This window comes from Miniopterus natalensis, chromosome 4 (genome assembly GCF_054644295.1).
Source record: "Miniopterus natalensis isolate mMinNat1 chromosome 4, mMinNat1.hap1, whole genome shotgun sequence".
In the NCBI taxonomy this organism is placed as follows: domain Eukaryota; kingdom Metazoa; phylum Chordata; class Mammalia; order Chiroptera; family Miniopteridae; genus Miniopterus; species Miniopterus natalensis.
The window spans coordinates 30,501,574-30,517,330 of record NC_142084.1 but is presented as its reverse complement, the minus strand read 5'-3'; the positions used below and the strand labels follow the sequence as shown (position 1 = coordinate 30,517,330).

The 15,757-nt window shown below is 36.4% G+C and overlaps 1 protein-coding gene across 1 annotated transcript in view; it reads right to left on the bottom strand.

The window, feature by feature from the left end:
• Window positions 1–9,712: 9,712 nt before the first annotated feature.
• The window catches only part of LARP1B (La ribonucleoprotein 1B), a 79,108-nt gene continuing 73,063 nt past the window's right edge, over window positions 9,713–15,757 (bottom strand). The window contains exons 17-19 of the mRNA XM_087816479.1: window positions 12,571–12,680; window positions 11,773–11,900; window positions 9,713–10,079 (exon numbers count right to left, since the gene is read on the bottom strand). Of these exons, the coding sequence (XP_087672605.1) occupies window positions 9,834–10,079; window positions 11,773–11,900; window positions 12,571–12,680 (484 nt within the window). The 3' untranslated portion in view covers window positions 9,713–9,833. The remainder of the gene's footprint in view (window positions 10,080–11,772; window positions 11,901–12,570; window positions 12,681–15,757) is intronic.

Below are 15,757 nucleotides of genomic sequence, written 5' to 3'. Positions count from 1 at the left end.
CCTCACTGCACACTAAGTTCCACAGCCTGGGAAGGAACATCTCAGTCTCTGTCACACACTGTCTTCTGTATTGTATTTGGGATGCTAAAACAAGTCAAAAGTTATCTTGGTTTCCCACATATAAGCTATATAACTGCAACCCATAGGGTCTCTCTCTCTTTAAGCTTTCCTTAATTGATCATGTTAGGGCTGAAATGCAAAGGGAGCAGAGTCTCCGGCTACAAGGAGAAATGTAACAAGACAGGTAACATGCTGGGTACCAAAGGAGGGGTTGGAGAACAAGTTCCGAAAGGCCTCTGAGGAGTCAAGGCTGCCGGGGCAGAGCTTGATCTCCACCTGAAGAGTCAAATAACAACAACTGAGTGGGGGGGAGGACCAGGGAAACCACGACAAAGGGCAGCAAGCTGTGCAAGGCTTGCAGGGGATGGGAATCCAGCCAGTATGACCAGGTGACGGCAGGGAGTTCGGAGAGCAGCTGGTACAGGTGGTTAGCAGCAAGACAGCCCTGGGTGGCTGCAATGCTGGATTCTTACAGGAGAAACCAGTCTTTCCTCTTCACAGCGTCCCTGCCAGAGTCCACAGAATAGAAACTGAAACCCCTCCTGGGGTTTGCTCTGTGCTAGGAAGGTAGTTTCCTCCCTCCTTTCTGCTCTCTCCACTCTTCCCATGCGAGTAACTGGTGAGACACCCGAAAGAATTGAGCTGCCCTCCCCAGCTCCTCTCCCTCATCTTACCAGGCCAAACTCTGTAGACCTGACCGGTTTTCCCTCTTCTCTTCCTCTTCTAAATGGTGAGCCATTTGTCTCTGAGGAGAGGCCTGCATTTGTCCAGCTGTCTCTGGATGGGCAAGTTTAATTTCCTGAGCCAAGGGTGAGTGTTAAACCTGGTATTCAGATCCAGCACTACTGGTATGAATACATATTTTGCCCCCTTCTGTCTGACTCCTGGGTATATGTGAGCTGGTCTGGAGCACCAAAGGGAAAGAAAGGAGCACAATTTCTCACCTGCTGCTTAAAATCCAAACACTGAGCTGCTGTGATTTGTCTTTACAGCAAAACAAAGAGATGTTAAGATGAATCAATTTGTTAGCCTTGTGAAGCTTAGGAACTTTTTTTTAAGTCTTAAGAAATATAGCACAAAATTTGAAAGGCAAAAAGTCTCCCTCCCACCTACCCCCCAGTTACCCAGTACTCCCCATGGGCAGCATTATCACTTTATTATTTATCCTTCTAGGGTTATTTTATTCATATACAAGCAGATATGTGTATTTTTTTAACCAAAAGGTAGAATTCTAGACACAATGCTGTGTGCCTTGCTCTTTTCATTTAACTTAGCTTGGAGAGTATTCCTTAAAGAATATCCCATTGCCCAGCCGGGCATGGCTCAGCGGTTGAGCATTGACCTAGGATCCAGGAGATCGAGGTTCGATTCCCCATCAGGGCACATGCCCAGGTTGTGGGCTCCATCCCCAGTTGGGGGCCTGCAGGAGGCAGCGGATCAATGACTCTCATCATTGATGTTTCTATCTCCCTCTCCTTTCCTCTCTCTGAAGTCAATAAAGATATTTTTTAAAAATCCCATTATTCTGTATCAATGGTTAAGTTTCACACTTTCTAGAATCCCATTTTATGGCCGTACTCAACCAACCAGTCTCTTAGGGATGATCAAGTTGTTCCTCATCTTAGGCTATTAAAAATGCTCTAATGACTATGCTAGTATGTACATCTTCGCACATGTGTACAAAGACTATAATGGTAGGGTAAATTCCTGGAAGTGGAATTACTAAGTCAAATGGTAAAGGCACTTAAAATTTTGAAAGCTAGTTCTAAAATTTCAAGCATAGAACTTCTGTACCAATTTATACTCCCAAGAACATTTTTCAAAATACTGTTCTCTTGTGACTTTCTCCAATCCCTTCCTAAATTCAAGAACTCTAGTAGTAAATCTGAATTTTAAAAAAGTAGCTGATGAAGTAATAAAAAGGCAAGGTGACACCAGGTACTGTTTTAAGTGCATTTGCCCTGTTTACCAGGCATGACTTTCACAATTCCACAGCCTTCCCCAGCTTCTGCTCCAGGCATGGCTGCTACCAATCATCTGCTGCCTCAGTAGGTCCACACTGTAAGCAGAAGTATTATATGAGGTAAAGAAGTCTTGAATTCTTTTAGAGATTTAAAAGAATTATAAAGGAAACAAACACAGGTGTCGGCTGACCTAGTTAACTCTCTGGTATCACTTTGGAGCTACTTAAAATAGAAGTCACCTGGAACACAAGGCAATTCATAAAATCCATGCTATTTATGGTGCATATAAAATCATTACACCCACATAAATGCAATATTTTGAGTAACTGAAATCTGAGAGCTGTTTTAAATTGCATGGTTGACTAGGATCAATGTAAGTTAAAGCAAATTCATACTTCTCATTTTCCCTTACATACAGCCTTGCCATCCTTCCTAGTGTTCTCCCAAGTAAGGTCCCTTCCCATACCATTTCGCCACGTAACAGAGCTTCTTCCTTTTGGTTCATGCCTCATGTTCTAAAATTATCCCTTCCACAAATAAAGTTCATTCTTCTCCATACCTAATTTTTCATGAATTAATTTTTACCTGAGGGGCTAATTTTTCCCCCCTCCTAGAAGTACTTAAGATTTTCCTTTCTAAAATTCCTCACCCGAGGATATGTTTTTATTGATTTGAGAGAGGGAGAGAGGAAAAAAACATTGATGTGAGAAACACTGATAGGTTGCCTCCTGTATGTGCACTGACGGGGGATCGAACCAGCAACCTAGGTATGTGTCCTGACTGGGAATAGAACCCAAGACCCTTTGGTTTATGGGACAGTGATCCAACCAACCAAGCCACCTGGCCAGAGATGTACTTAAGATTTTTAATAGCAAATATAGATTAGTGCCAGATAGTAAGTGCTTTACATGTATTTTCATTTAACTATTGGAGTAGACCATGGATTAACCTAGTTTGCCCAGGTAGGGCAAGTTTGCTCAGAACCAGAATTTGGATGCAGAGCTACTTCAAAGTCTGCACTTTCCTCCCATCGGTTTTCATATATTTTTTATTGAAAATCCACTAAAATGATTTTCATAAACTTATGTATCCCTCATGTTTTAAGTTGACATTTAAAATTTTCCATTTTAATAGTTGCAAAGGTAATTTCCAGCATACTATAAACACTGACACCTATAAATAAAATTACAAATATTAACACATCACTTTTTAAGTGAGTCCAGTAAAACCCAAATATAACATTTAAATACATGTTTTAAAATGTATGAGTAAGATCTTCAACATTTAGAAAACTTACACCTTTCCCTTTTCTCCTTGAACTCATATTTCCATTCCATTTTCTCCAGGTTTTTAATCCTAATACATTTTAATGTTTGAAAGTATTATTGATCATCAGTTATGTATCTGTAACAAAAATAAGTGTATATTTTAAATTTTTATTTTCCTTTGACTGTAAGTGGTTCTAATTAATAAAATTTTTCCTTTGGATTATAATTATTAATAAATAATTGATCAAGACAATATATATACACATTTTGATAATTATTAAATGCAGGTAGTAAATTTTTTATTAGTTAAGGTAATACTAGCTACTGTGACAGATAAACATCAAATTCTAATGGTTTAATACAAGACTGTTATTGATAGAGTCTCAAAAGGGACATGGTGATGATTCAGGGGTACAGGTTTGTCCCATCATGGGGCTCTGCTGTCTCCACCATGTGGCTTCACAGAGCCAGAAATGGAGAGAAAGAGCAAGGGATGGCACGTGGGCAGGTCTGGAAGTGGTGCCCCTTCATCCTCTGCCTAATACCCAGCACCAGCTCTCCGGGCACACCCAAAGCAGCAGGAGGATGGGCATGCGGCCCAGCTGTGTGCACCAGGGGAAGGAGACGGACTGGATGAACAGCTTGAGAATCTCTGCCACAAGTTTATTGGAGATGCATGATTGAGAAGAATCATCCAACTTTTAAAAGAAATCTAATAAAAGAACATTTTAGTCTGCTGAAAACATCTGTCTGGCAGCTATTTAAAATATAAGCTCTCAGAAATAGGAAACAGAAAAATGTAAGCATTTTATCAGATGATATTAAGACTGTTATTTTAATATAATTTTGTATGATTTAAGAAAAACATTTTCTAACTTTCTCATTGAATCACACACTGAACACCAACCAAAAATACCCAGTGCCTTGCCCTTAACAGAAATATTTATAAAGAGGAGAAATTCAGCAAGTCCTATAAGGTTATGGGAGCTCAATCATTAAAGGTTTCACCTTTGTATGACTTTCATTTCTAGAGTAATATTCAGGATGGGTAAGGACAGTGCCTTTTTTTTAAGAAGTGGGAAAAAATACTTTTAGGAACTCAAGCATATTATAAGATAAATCAGTTTTAGGAAAAAATACTTATGGAAGTTGATAATCTGGAAATTAATCGCTTGAAAATGACCTGTGCCTACGTAAACTCCTGTGAAAGTTTATGTACTTCTGGCAAACCTGCGATTTGAGGACCACTGCATTGGAGTTTCCAAAAGTGTGTTTTTGACAAACTCGTGAGATATTTTGTTGCCTCCCTTTATCCTTAGACTGTAAATTCTGCTTTATGCAAAAGAAAGTCTGTGGCACTGAGGTCACTGGAGTGCCACTGAGTCTGCAAGAGGCCATCGGTCATGGAAAGGAAGATTCCCATATCCTGTTTAGGGACTGGATATTTATGATGTGTCAAAAGTAACAGATTGTCGTGATGCTGGGAAAACATGATGAGCAAAATTTTTAACTGAATAAACAAAAGGCAAGAACTACAAGTGAGACGTTAGGGTGGTTCAGATTCATGACCTGGTGCCTGCTTACTGAGTGCTTGCTGCACATGGACGTCGTGCTGAGTGCTTTACACATAACCTTTAGAACACTATGAGGAAAGTGCGTTTTGTAGATGAAGGACTAACATGAGAGGAGCCAGGATTCAAATCATGTTTCCAGCAAGTTAAGTTCTGAATCATAAATCCTAGTAGGCAGGCATCTGATAAAAGCTAAGGATTATCTACCCCAAAGAACAGGTAAATATACAAAATTCTACATACTAAATTTTGGGGTGTCACAGAGCCTCCTTTCTGAAAAGCCCTTAAAAGTCAGCCTTACCTTAGATTACACTCAAGGGCATTCAATGGAAACCAGAAAAGTTTAACGTTAAACATCACAGTACCGTGATTATGTTCATGCTGTAATGAAGATCTAATGTATCTTAAAGAACCCTGAGAAAGGTATTCAATTTTGTAGACCTGGAATATTAAAAACAAAATCAAAACAAACAGCACATTCTGCCTTTTTCTTTTTTGAAATATGTATAATATATTGGTAGAAACTGTTCTATAACCAAATATGTCTTAACTGGCCTAGTTAAAAACAGACTCATTGTAAAGAGTATAAAGCCAGAGGTTCTTCCTGTTAATTAACCGTGTGGCATACTTCTTTCACGCTTTTTTAAAAGACTAGAATATCATTATTTCTGAAGAATATTATAGTATCTTTAGTTGACAATAACCCTAAAATATTACATAATTTCTAGGCATATTATGAATAAAATGTTCAGTTTAGTTTTTATTTTACCTTAACATTTGTAAGAGTAACATCTGGTATTAAGTTTCTCATTTTCAGGCAGGGCCCATTCACTAACTTGCTGTGTGATTTAGCTACATAGCTTAAGGTAGCCAGACATTTAAACAGATGCAGCTTCCAATTTCTGTGTGTTTACACCCAGAGAGTTCATCACTAATAATGCTAATGAAGCATTTCAATTACGTGAAAGGACAAAAAAATCAAAAGTATTTTAATCTTTAACCATGCACATATCTTAATATTGTTGCTGTACTTATTTACTAATAACTAAGCATTTGGCATTGCCCGAACAAGGTAATCAGGACTTGTTAGGAATGCAGGAATAATTGATATAATTATGTCACCACAAGATGGAGTTAGAGTTCTTCAAAACACACACACACACACACACACACACACACACGCACGCACGCACGCACGCACGCACGCACAACAAAAAGACTACAGATCTGACTTATTCCATCCTGCCATCTAGTGGCATTACTCTATCGCAGCAATTTCAACCTTTTTTATCTCATGGCAGACATAAATTAATAAAATTCTGCAGCATACCAAAAAATATATATTTTCTGCTGCTCTGACAAAAAAAAAAAAAAAAAAGGTATAATTGTGATTCATTCACACCAGACAGCTACTGTTGTGTTGGCTGTTGTCACTTTTTTGACAATCTAAGGGAAAAGAGGTCACCAGTGCCCCTGATTAAACAGTCAGGTATTGCGTGTTTTAAAAATTCTTTCCTCTCTCTAAATCAATTTAAAAAAAATTTTTTTACGTATGCCCTGGCTGGGTAGCTCAGTTGGTTAAGAGCATTGTTCTGATACATCAAGGTTTCAGGTTCAATCCAGTCAGGGCACATACAAGAACCAACTTTTTTACCAATGAATGCGTAAAAAGTGGAACAAATTGATGTTTCTCTAAAAATCCATACCACAAAAATTAAAAATTCTTGTGGCACACCAGCTGAAAAATCACTGCTGTATGCAATCAGGCTTCCTTATGCAAGAAGAAAACAAAAATAAGCAGTTCACAAGAGCTAAGACATTAGTTGAAATGCAAGATTAAGTGCAGAAAGGAAAGTGGTAATATCATTTAGTATAATAGCAAGAAGCATGAGAGAATGTCAGAGTGGAGTACCAAACTGGCAAAAAAATAAAATTAAAAAAGTAAAAATCTCTTTTCCCAGCTACCAGTTAAATGCTCGGTCCTTCGGAAGAAGCTAAGGCCACGTTGGGGTGAGGCCCTGAGTTCATCAGGCAACTAGCACCGTGCCCCCCGCTGGCCCTGCACTCGCCCACACCCCTCCTCAGCCCTCCCCCTGCATGCCTGGAGGATAAGATCCACGCCCTCATTAAAGCAGCCCTGTTTGCAAGGCGCTGGCCAATGTCAACATGGGCAGCCTCATCTGCACGTGGGGGCTGGCGGACCTGCCCCAGCTGAGGAGAAGAGTGGAAGCAAAGAAAGAATGGAGTCTAATGATGAAATGGGCTTTGGTCTTTTTGACAAAACCTCTTTTGTGTCACATTCAATAAAAAGCTGAACTCTGCAAGAAAAAAAAAATCCATTTTAAAACATAGCTTTCTTCCTTAATTCCTTTTAGTATAAAGAATTCCAAAGATGGCTTCACCTATTCCTTTAAAAGGAAAGTAGTTTGGATTTAAACATTTTAACATTGCCTTTTATATTTAATAAAATCAAAAACTGCAAAATCTTAAGGAAGGAAGCATCTAAGGTCTCTAGGGACTTACATAATTTTGGGCTCATTTATAGCCATTAATGTTCTTTTCATTGAATAGCAATGCTTTTATTTGCCTGAGTTTTTACATTTGGAACTTCTTTAGGGGATATACTTTTTTAAAAAATTTACCCCCCAAAACGTACATAACACGTCAAACATACACTAACAAAATTAGGGGGAAAAAGGGTTAATATTCCTAAGTAAAAATCAAATAATATAGTTAATAAACATTATCAGTAGTATCCTGATTAAAATAATGACATTAATAATGACATTAAAATAATATTTTTTGCTGCTCAATCTTTCAAAGAGAGATTTACAATAAGCAGTGTTGGTAAGGATGTAAGAAAACATGCTGGTGTAACCATCTTAGAGTACGTTAAATGGGAATATATTTTTACTTAGAATTTCAACTTCCAGGAACTTATGCTAGGCAATAACTCCAAGTTTACATACAAAGATTTACCTATTATAGGGATGTTATTAAATTGCTGATTATAAGAGCCCAAACCTGGCCACAAGCTAAGAGGATAGCTAAATAAACTATGGTGTTTCCACATGCTGGAATACTATGTAAACTGTAAGTCATGTAGAAATATTAATGGCATCAGAAAAGGCTCACCTCTATTATGTGAGAAAGCAGGTTATTATGCTATATGCATAGCATGATACCAATTTTGGATTTTTTTTTGTTTTAAAAAGGTACTTTATTTTCTTCTTTGTGCTTTTCTAAATTCCCCAATGTACAGGCATTAATTTTATAATAAAAATGTGATAAAATTACCAATATATTACACACCACAAAACTCTTGATTACTGTATTTTCATATAAAATATACAATTTTCCAAATTTGCACTTCCATATTTGAGTACAAAATCTTAGATTAAATACAGGTTTCAGATGTATGTGTTCAACACAAAAGAGATATTGGAAAAAAAATTTTAGATCAATCATTTCAAGAGACAACTTCAAAGTAATAAGCATGGTTTGGGAATTTCTCATGGAAAAGCCAAAACTATACATTTTTTGAAAACATTTTAAAATGTATTATCCTAATCCATTAGTTGTTTTGTATTACCTATCTAAAATCTCTAAGTAAAATTTATTTTCTAAATATTCAAATTCGACTTTCTTAAAATTAAAACATCAAAATGACCACCCAAATATTAAATATTATAAAACTGAAAATGATTATTTATGCATGGAAAATAGCTCATTTGTCAAAACAAGGTTCTATGTATTTCAATGCTGCCATTCTATAAGAACATCAAAAAATAATTAATTTAGTGTATTAAACCAGCTGCTACAGCCAATAAAAGAAAATATGTGCTAAATAAAAATGGATATGTTTATAACTGAAACTTTATTCACAAAACATAATGGTCTTCTAATAGCAATATTTGAATATTACAGCTTTTCAACTATATTCTAAACAAAAATAATTAAAAATCAATTCAAATAATTTAGAATAAGTGCTTTATTTTTTAAAATTCCCACAAAAGCTGAAACTATCATTTACATCAGTTGCAATAGCAATAAAAATTAGAAATCAATTTGCTATAACTCTTAAAAACACAAGCATAAAACAAAACTAAAAGAAACAAAAAGGAAATCTAAGTACTCCTTTCAAATTGAAGATAGTCTATTTGTGACCTACCAACCTGCAGATGTACAAACAGCAGATGCACTCAAAACTGTGCAAGATTTAATTAATTTAGGACAAAATTCCAACCCAGTTTTCATTACTTTTGCAGGTTTGTAGAAAGTCACAAAAAGTAAATCACTCCTAATATGTAACCAGCTAATGCCAATTCAAAACACTCCACACCAACGCAATAACAACTATGGAAATTATGAGGTTAAACTCACGGGAAAAAGCAAAATCTAGCATCCAAAGTGTGTATGCTTTAATATATTTCTACTTTTGTTAAAAAAAAAAAAAAAAGTTTTCTTTACACATTTAAAAGAAAATGTATCATTTCATATTCTTTTTTCTGAATTAAAAAATATATACGTAATCTTCCTTTGTTTTTGATAAGTTCAAATATGAATTGATAGTGGGGTAATTGGATTCTTTTAAGAAAGCTCTATAGAAGAGATGAATACAACATACTATATCTTCTTTAAGAAGTATGAGCTGAAATGTTAGGCATTCCTTGTGTTGTTTTTGAATATATTTAAGGAATGCTATTCTTGTAAACAATGGCCTTGAAAAAGAAGTACTGAGACTTATTCATTACTAGCGGATCTCCATAATAGATCACCAAAACTATCCTTGTTTGTGAAGTCAGGGAAAACATTTTTAGAGTTTATCTTGTTATAAAAAAAAAAAAAAAAAGCTACCACTTTTCTTCCTTTTTCTTTTTTCTGGTTATCACAATTAAACATCAGAAGGTTTTCCCAAATAAATATTGATGTAAATGTTGATTTTGAGGGCAAACAACTTTCATAAGCGTCTACTTCTCAGACATTTCACCATTTGTGGAGACTGAGGCAGCACTGTTCTGGTGTGAATTGTCACTGGACTCTTGTGACGTATTCCTTCTGGGAGAATTTATTGGAACCTGAAGCTGATTGGCAGATGCAGGCATAGCAGCATTTGGTGACTTTGTGGAGGAATTAGATGGAAGTCTCTGACGATCACTCTCTGAACCAGAAGTAGACGAATGTCTTTTTCTTCCAAATTCCTCACTAATAGGGGGCTGCAAATTATGAAAGACAACACAGTAACAATTATACTATTTTTCCTCCCTTTAAAATCTAAGGCCAGACTTTTCCAACAAAGAGGAAACTGTTGGCGCTTTGGCAGATTTTATTAACAAAAACTTAACAGCAATTTAAGGTATTAAACATAAATGTCCTCCCAACTAAATCAGCTTGCTAGCATTTTTTCATTTTTTCACTCAACATGTGTTTATCAAGCTTCTCCTATGTTTTAGGGCTCGAATTGCATAGTAGGGTATAAGCATAAGGCTGAGTTTCTTGCTTCAAGAAAATGTTTCACAGAGGCTATTTTCCATCTTTATTCAATTTCTGTCATCTGCAAAGCATTTATAGCTCCAGTCCCTTCCTCAGCCCTAACCGCCTATCCTAGGCTTGCTTAAATGGTAGTTTAACAAAAAGATAAATGGCTCAGGCGGGCGTGGCTCAGTGGTTGAGCGTCCACCTGGGATCCAGGCAATCAGGGTTCGATTCCTGGTAGACACATGCCTGGGTTGTAGGCTTGATCAATGACTCTCATCATTGATGCTTCTATCTCTCTCTCCCTCTCCTTTCCTCTCTCTGAAATCAATACAGATATATTTAAAAAAAAATACCAAAAAGATAAATGAAAGCAACGGGGGCGGGGGGGAGATTAACAAGCTTGAAGGTTTATCTCGAATTCATAGGATAAGGAGACTGGAGAGCATTACAGATGGTACTAAATTTAAATGCTTTCAAACATAAATATCCATGAAGCTCCCAACCCCCTCAGACTGCAAGCACAGAGAGGCAGGCAGGAGAAAGGTATAATGCATTACAAAAAGTCAGCTTTTTAGGTCTTTCCAGTGACCGAGATTTGAGAGCCCAAAATGATACTCAGACAAATATTTTCATTTGAAGATACGTTAAGGCCATAACCTCCTTCGCCAATATTCCACTGTATTTTAAAAGTGGAGGCCTGAATTCTCAGCTTCAATTCGGAAACGCCAAAAGTCACTATTATATAGATAGCAGGGACGTCTCTGTGACAGAACTGGCTAGGCCACTCTAGAAGCACAGCTCTTAATTCCATTGACTCCATCCCTGGGCCACCTAATCGATTTAGACACAAAACTTCAAGACAGACAAATTACAGTACTAGGAAGAGATGAACCTAGCCTTCCTTCTCTATTTTCTGCTTCTTGATGCTTCATCTTTCCTGATTTTTCTTTCCTCTTTGTTCTTTATCTTTTTATGTTCTTTTTTTAATGCTTTCCTTTTCCTTTTGAAATCACATTATTTAAAGCCTACTCTGCTGTCTCCACAAATGCACATAACATTCTTGCCTAATTTTATTATGCAGAGAACCCTAAATTCATGTTACATCAGCATATATTACAAAAGCTATAAAAGTATTTAAAAGGTGAAAAATTTTCAAGTTGTTAGTAAGAAATTAGCAACATATCCACATAAAACTAACTAAATCTATAATATGTTTATAGAGGTATATCAAAATTGAAGTTGAATGGACAATTGCACTGTGGTTATGTAAGATGTTAACATTTGGGAATTCCAGGTAAAAGAGTATATGGGAATTCTTTACTATTTTTATGTCTGCTTTAAAGTTTGATTTCAAAACTGGAAAGTTAAATTTTCAAAATAAAAAGTTAAAAAATAAAAATAGCAATACAGAGGAAAGGACTTAAAACTTACATCAACGCGGAAGTCTTCTAACCTCTTAAAGCTACAGAGGTATTCCTGAAGTTTTGGGTCAACAGACTGTGTCTTAGATTGAGAATATTTTAGATAAGCCCAAAACTTTTCTAATCCATACAACTGACCTAGTAACAAAAAAGAATATGCATAATAAATTATACAGAATTTAAAAAAAAAAGATTCATACAGAACATAATTTTACCAGCAATAAACATATATCTTCCAATATATATATTATTTAGATCTTGAGAATAAGACATTTTAATGAATAAAGGCAGCTAATATTTATTATTTGCTATGTAACAGGTATTATTTAAGTGGTTTATTATATATTAAACTAATCTAAAACAATCCTGGAATATAGTTGCTTTTGTATATATTACTGATGAGTAAGCTGAAACGAACAAGGTTAATAAGTAACTTGTCCAAGGTCACACAGCTACTAAGCAGTGGAAATAGGACTCGGGACTTGCCCAGGGCCTGTGCTGTTGTTGCCTACTGTGCTGCTCCACACTCCAGGCACACCCACTGATGCTACACAGAATTTTCATGCAAGAGCATCAGTGTGTAGTCACACTGGTCAAGTGAATATGACAAAAATAAAACTCCTCAGGGGAAAGGTCTTCTTACTCCATATGGTGCCCCATCCTTCATCAAGCACCACAACAGTGACCAGAGGGTCTTAAGTGGTCTGCCCAGAAGAAAAGAGTTATGAATTCCAATAACAAAAGAGTTATTGATAGACTCAGGTTTACAATCAACAAACAGAGTAAGTTATTGTTTTGATTTTTTTACCAGATTCGTAGTCTTTTTTGGTTTCTTCTTGGAAATCCTTAAAAATTTCTTGTCTGAATTTTTTTTCCAGTCCATAACTATAAAACCTGAACAGACATTCTAATCCATACCTGTGAAAAATAAATAAAATGCTTATAATGAGATTTTGGTTATGACAATGCCAACATCTCATATTTAACGGCACTGATACAAGCAAACATGGCGCAGATAATCCCAAACAAAAACCCCAAATGTTTAAAAGTTTAGTTGAAGCGGTAATTAAGAATCCATAGTTGGCTTTGCTATTTCTGTTTGACGCAGCCATAGTACCTCCTGGAGGTACACTGGGAACTTGCAGAATAAGAGGGAAATCTTGGACAATTAGAACATAACTTCTTTGGGCAGATGAAGGATCTCTCCCTGGTATTGCTGAAGAGCTAGTCAAAAGATTTAATAACAAATTGGGAATGTTTTAGATTTTTCCCAATAGTGTGTTTGTGCATGGTATTAAATATTCTTGAACATAATCCTTCCTCTAGAGAGATAAAGAACATACTTTTGTGCTCTAGACCCTAGGTATGGCTGACTCATTCAGCTATAAAGGGACAAACCTAATTAAATGTCCCCTAAGAGATCCTCCCTGCTTTAGTGATAAAGTACATTTTATAAAAGACATTTTGCTGAAACAGTTGTAATCACTACATAAATCAGAAAACCAATGGCCTTGTTTCCTCCTTTAACTACCTAGAGAACCTGAGAGAAGTTGTGGACAGTAGATCAGCAAACTACATGGGCTCAACCTTCAACTAAGAGTGATGAGCAGAACCCATGAGGGCAGACAAGGTCAACAGGACAGCAGTGTAAGGACCATGTCTAGCTCACTCAACTAAAATACGTCACAAAAGATTCCTGTTTTAAAATCCTTGTAAATCTGGGTGCCTCAGTGTAGTAGAGGCTATAGTTTCTTCATTACTGGTGACATTTTACCTGGCTGTTATTCACAGGTAAAAGGGTATGTGTGTGTGTGTGGGGGGGTGTGTGTGCATGTTTTGTAACTAGCTTATTTACAAGATGAAGAGTGATAATCCAGAGGAACAACCACCTACCAAGAGAAATGTAGGACTACCAACTACATACCCACACATGAACCAGAGCCCTGTGCTCTGGTAGCTCTAAGTGATGCTCCTCTTCGAGCCTGTAGACTGAAGGCTAAGGGTACTAAGGACGAAAGGAACACCAGCTCAGAATGACAGATCTGCCTTGACTCTCCCTTATAGGATCATATTACATTTGATATAAGTGGTTCTCAACCTTGGCTACATACAAGAACCATCTGGGAGCTTTTAAAAAATACTGATGCTCAGGTTCCATTCCAAACCAATGAAATCTGGATCTTTGGGGGTGAAGCCTAGGCCTCTTTCTTCCTTTCTCTCTGAAAAGCAGAATTGAGAACTTTTGGTTTTTATCAAATTAACATTTTAGAGGAATGTCAGAATTCTTAGATTATTGGGAAAGACCAATAGATGACTACAACATTTGACTTTTACTCTTATTTCTTAGCAAATGAATTCCTAAGACCAAAATATGACATTAATAACACAACCCAAATATGTAGCACAACTGCTGGTTGAAGAGCAGGGGCAAGTGACCAGCCTCTTAGTTCATTTACTCACGTACCTCTCGCTGTGAGACTGCTCAAAGGCTAAGAACCAGAAAGAACTATATTTGAATTCTAGGCTTATAACTATATCCTTGTAAATAGGGATAATAATACCCTACTTTTCAAGAATAGGTAAGATACTATTTGTAAAGCACTCAGACCATAGCTGGCACATTGAAGATATATAATAAATATGAATTCTCTCCCCACTTCTTGAAACCATCTTAATGCTATTTACTTCTAGTCATTGGGTGTATTTAATAATGATCTTCCTAATAACAAAAACCATTCATTGAGCATTTGCTATGTATCAGGTAATAGGTTAAGCCCTTTACACGTTGTTTTGTTTAATCTTCACAATAACCTTATGAGGGTATCTACTATAATTTCCTCCACTTTATAAAGAACCTATAGCTTAGGGGGACTATAATTTGTCACAGTTACAATAAATGAATGGGCTAGGACTCAAAACTAGGTCTCATTTCAAAGCCTTCCAATGCTGAATCACTGTGCTATACTTCGTAAGAAATAGCTAATCCAGTCTAGTCATGAACACTGAAGAAACAGACCCAAAATTAGAAAACAGTGTTAAAAAGCTATTAGAAATATACACAGAAGAACACAGAAGAGGAACCCCCTAGACTTAGGTAGGAAGGGGATCAGAAAAGTATTAGGAAGCCCTGAAGAACAAACAAATTGTTTGTTTAAACAGCAAAAGGTGCTGAAATTATGACAATGGGTTTCAAACTTTTCTAAGTTCAATATAGTAAGAAAAATATTTTAATTTGTGACCAAACCAATACAACACTCATATACATTGTGTGTACATAAAAGCACATGTTTTTCAAACTACTCTGAAACTCCTATATATGAACTATGAAACAATTTAACTTTACTATGTTCAGTGCAGTCTCACTGTGTTTTCTAACCCTACATTGTTTTCACAACTCTCCAGTGGGCTACACACCATAGCATGAATGAGAACATTGAGATAAGAAATGGCAAAGTTTGCCTTTTGTGTCAAATCTGGTAAACTAGCTATTAAAGTTGTGATAAAGACTGTAAGTCTGAATTCAAGAACAATATTAAAACTGCTGGGATTGATTAGAGATGTCAGCAATGGACAGAGCAGAGTAAACTGGAAGTAGGTACACATGCCACGTGTCTAGATGCTAATTAAATGGGCTTTATTTTTACAAGTCAGCGCAAATGTGATGTTTTCATAAAAATTTACTCGCAGTAAATTTTTCCCCCTTAAAGATCATAATATCTGATTAACATTATATTTGAATTCAAGATCTTTTGGTCCATGGGCCAATGCTCTAACCACTGAACAACACTGGCCAGGGCAACAATATATTCTTATTTGAGATTTACAAGAGGAATCCAATTTTAGAACTTGAAGAAGGGTAAATTTAGAAAGTACTGAGAGGAAAATAATCTGTTTTCTTCTTTCCATCACTTCTTCTTTCTTCCTTTACCCAGGAATAGATAGCCTGTAGGAGTCTACTTCATGTTCCTTCTCTCTTGGTCTGGTCTAACTCAGCC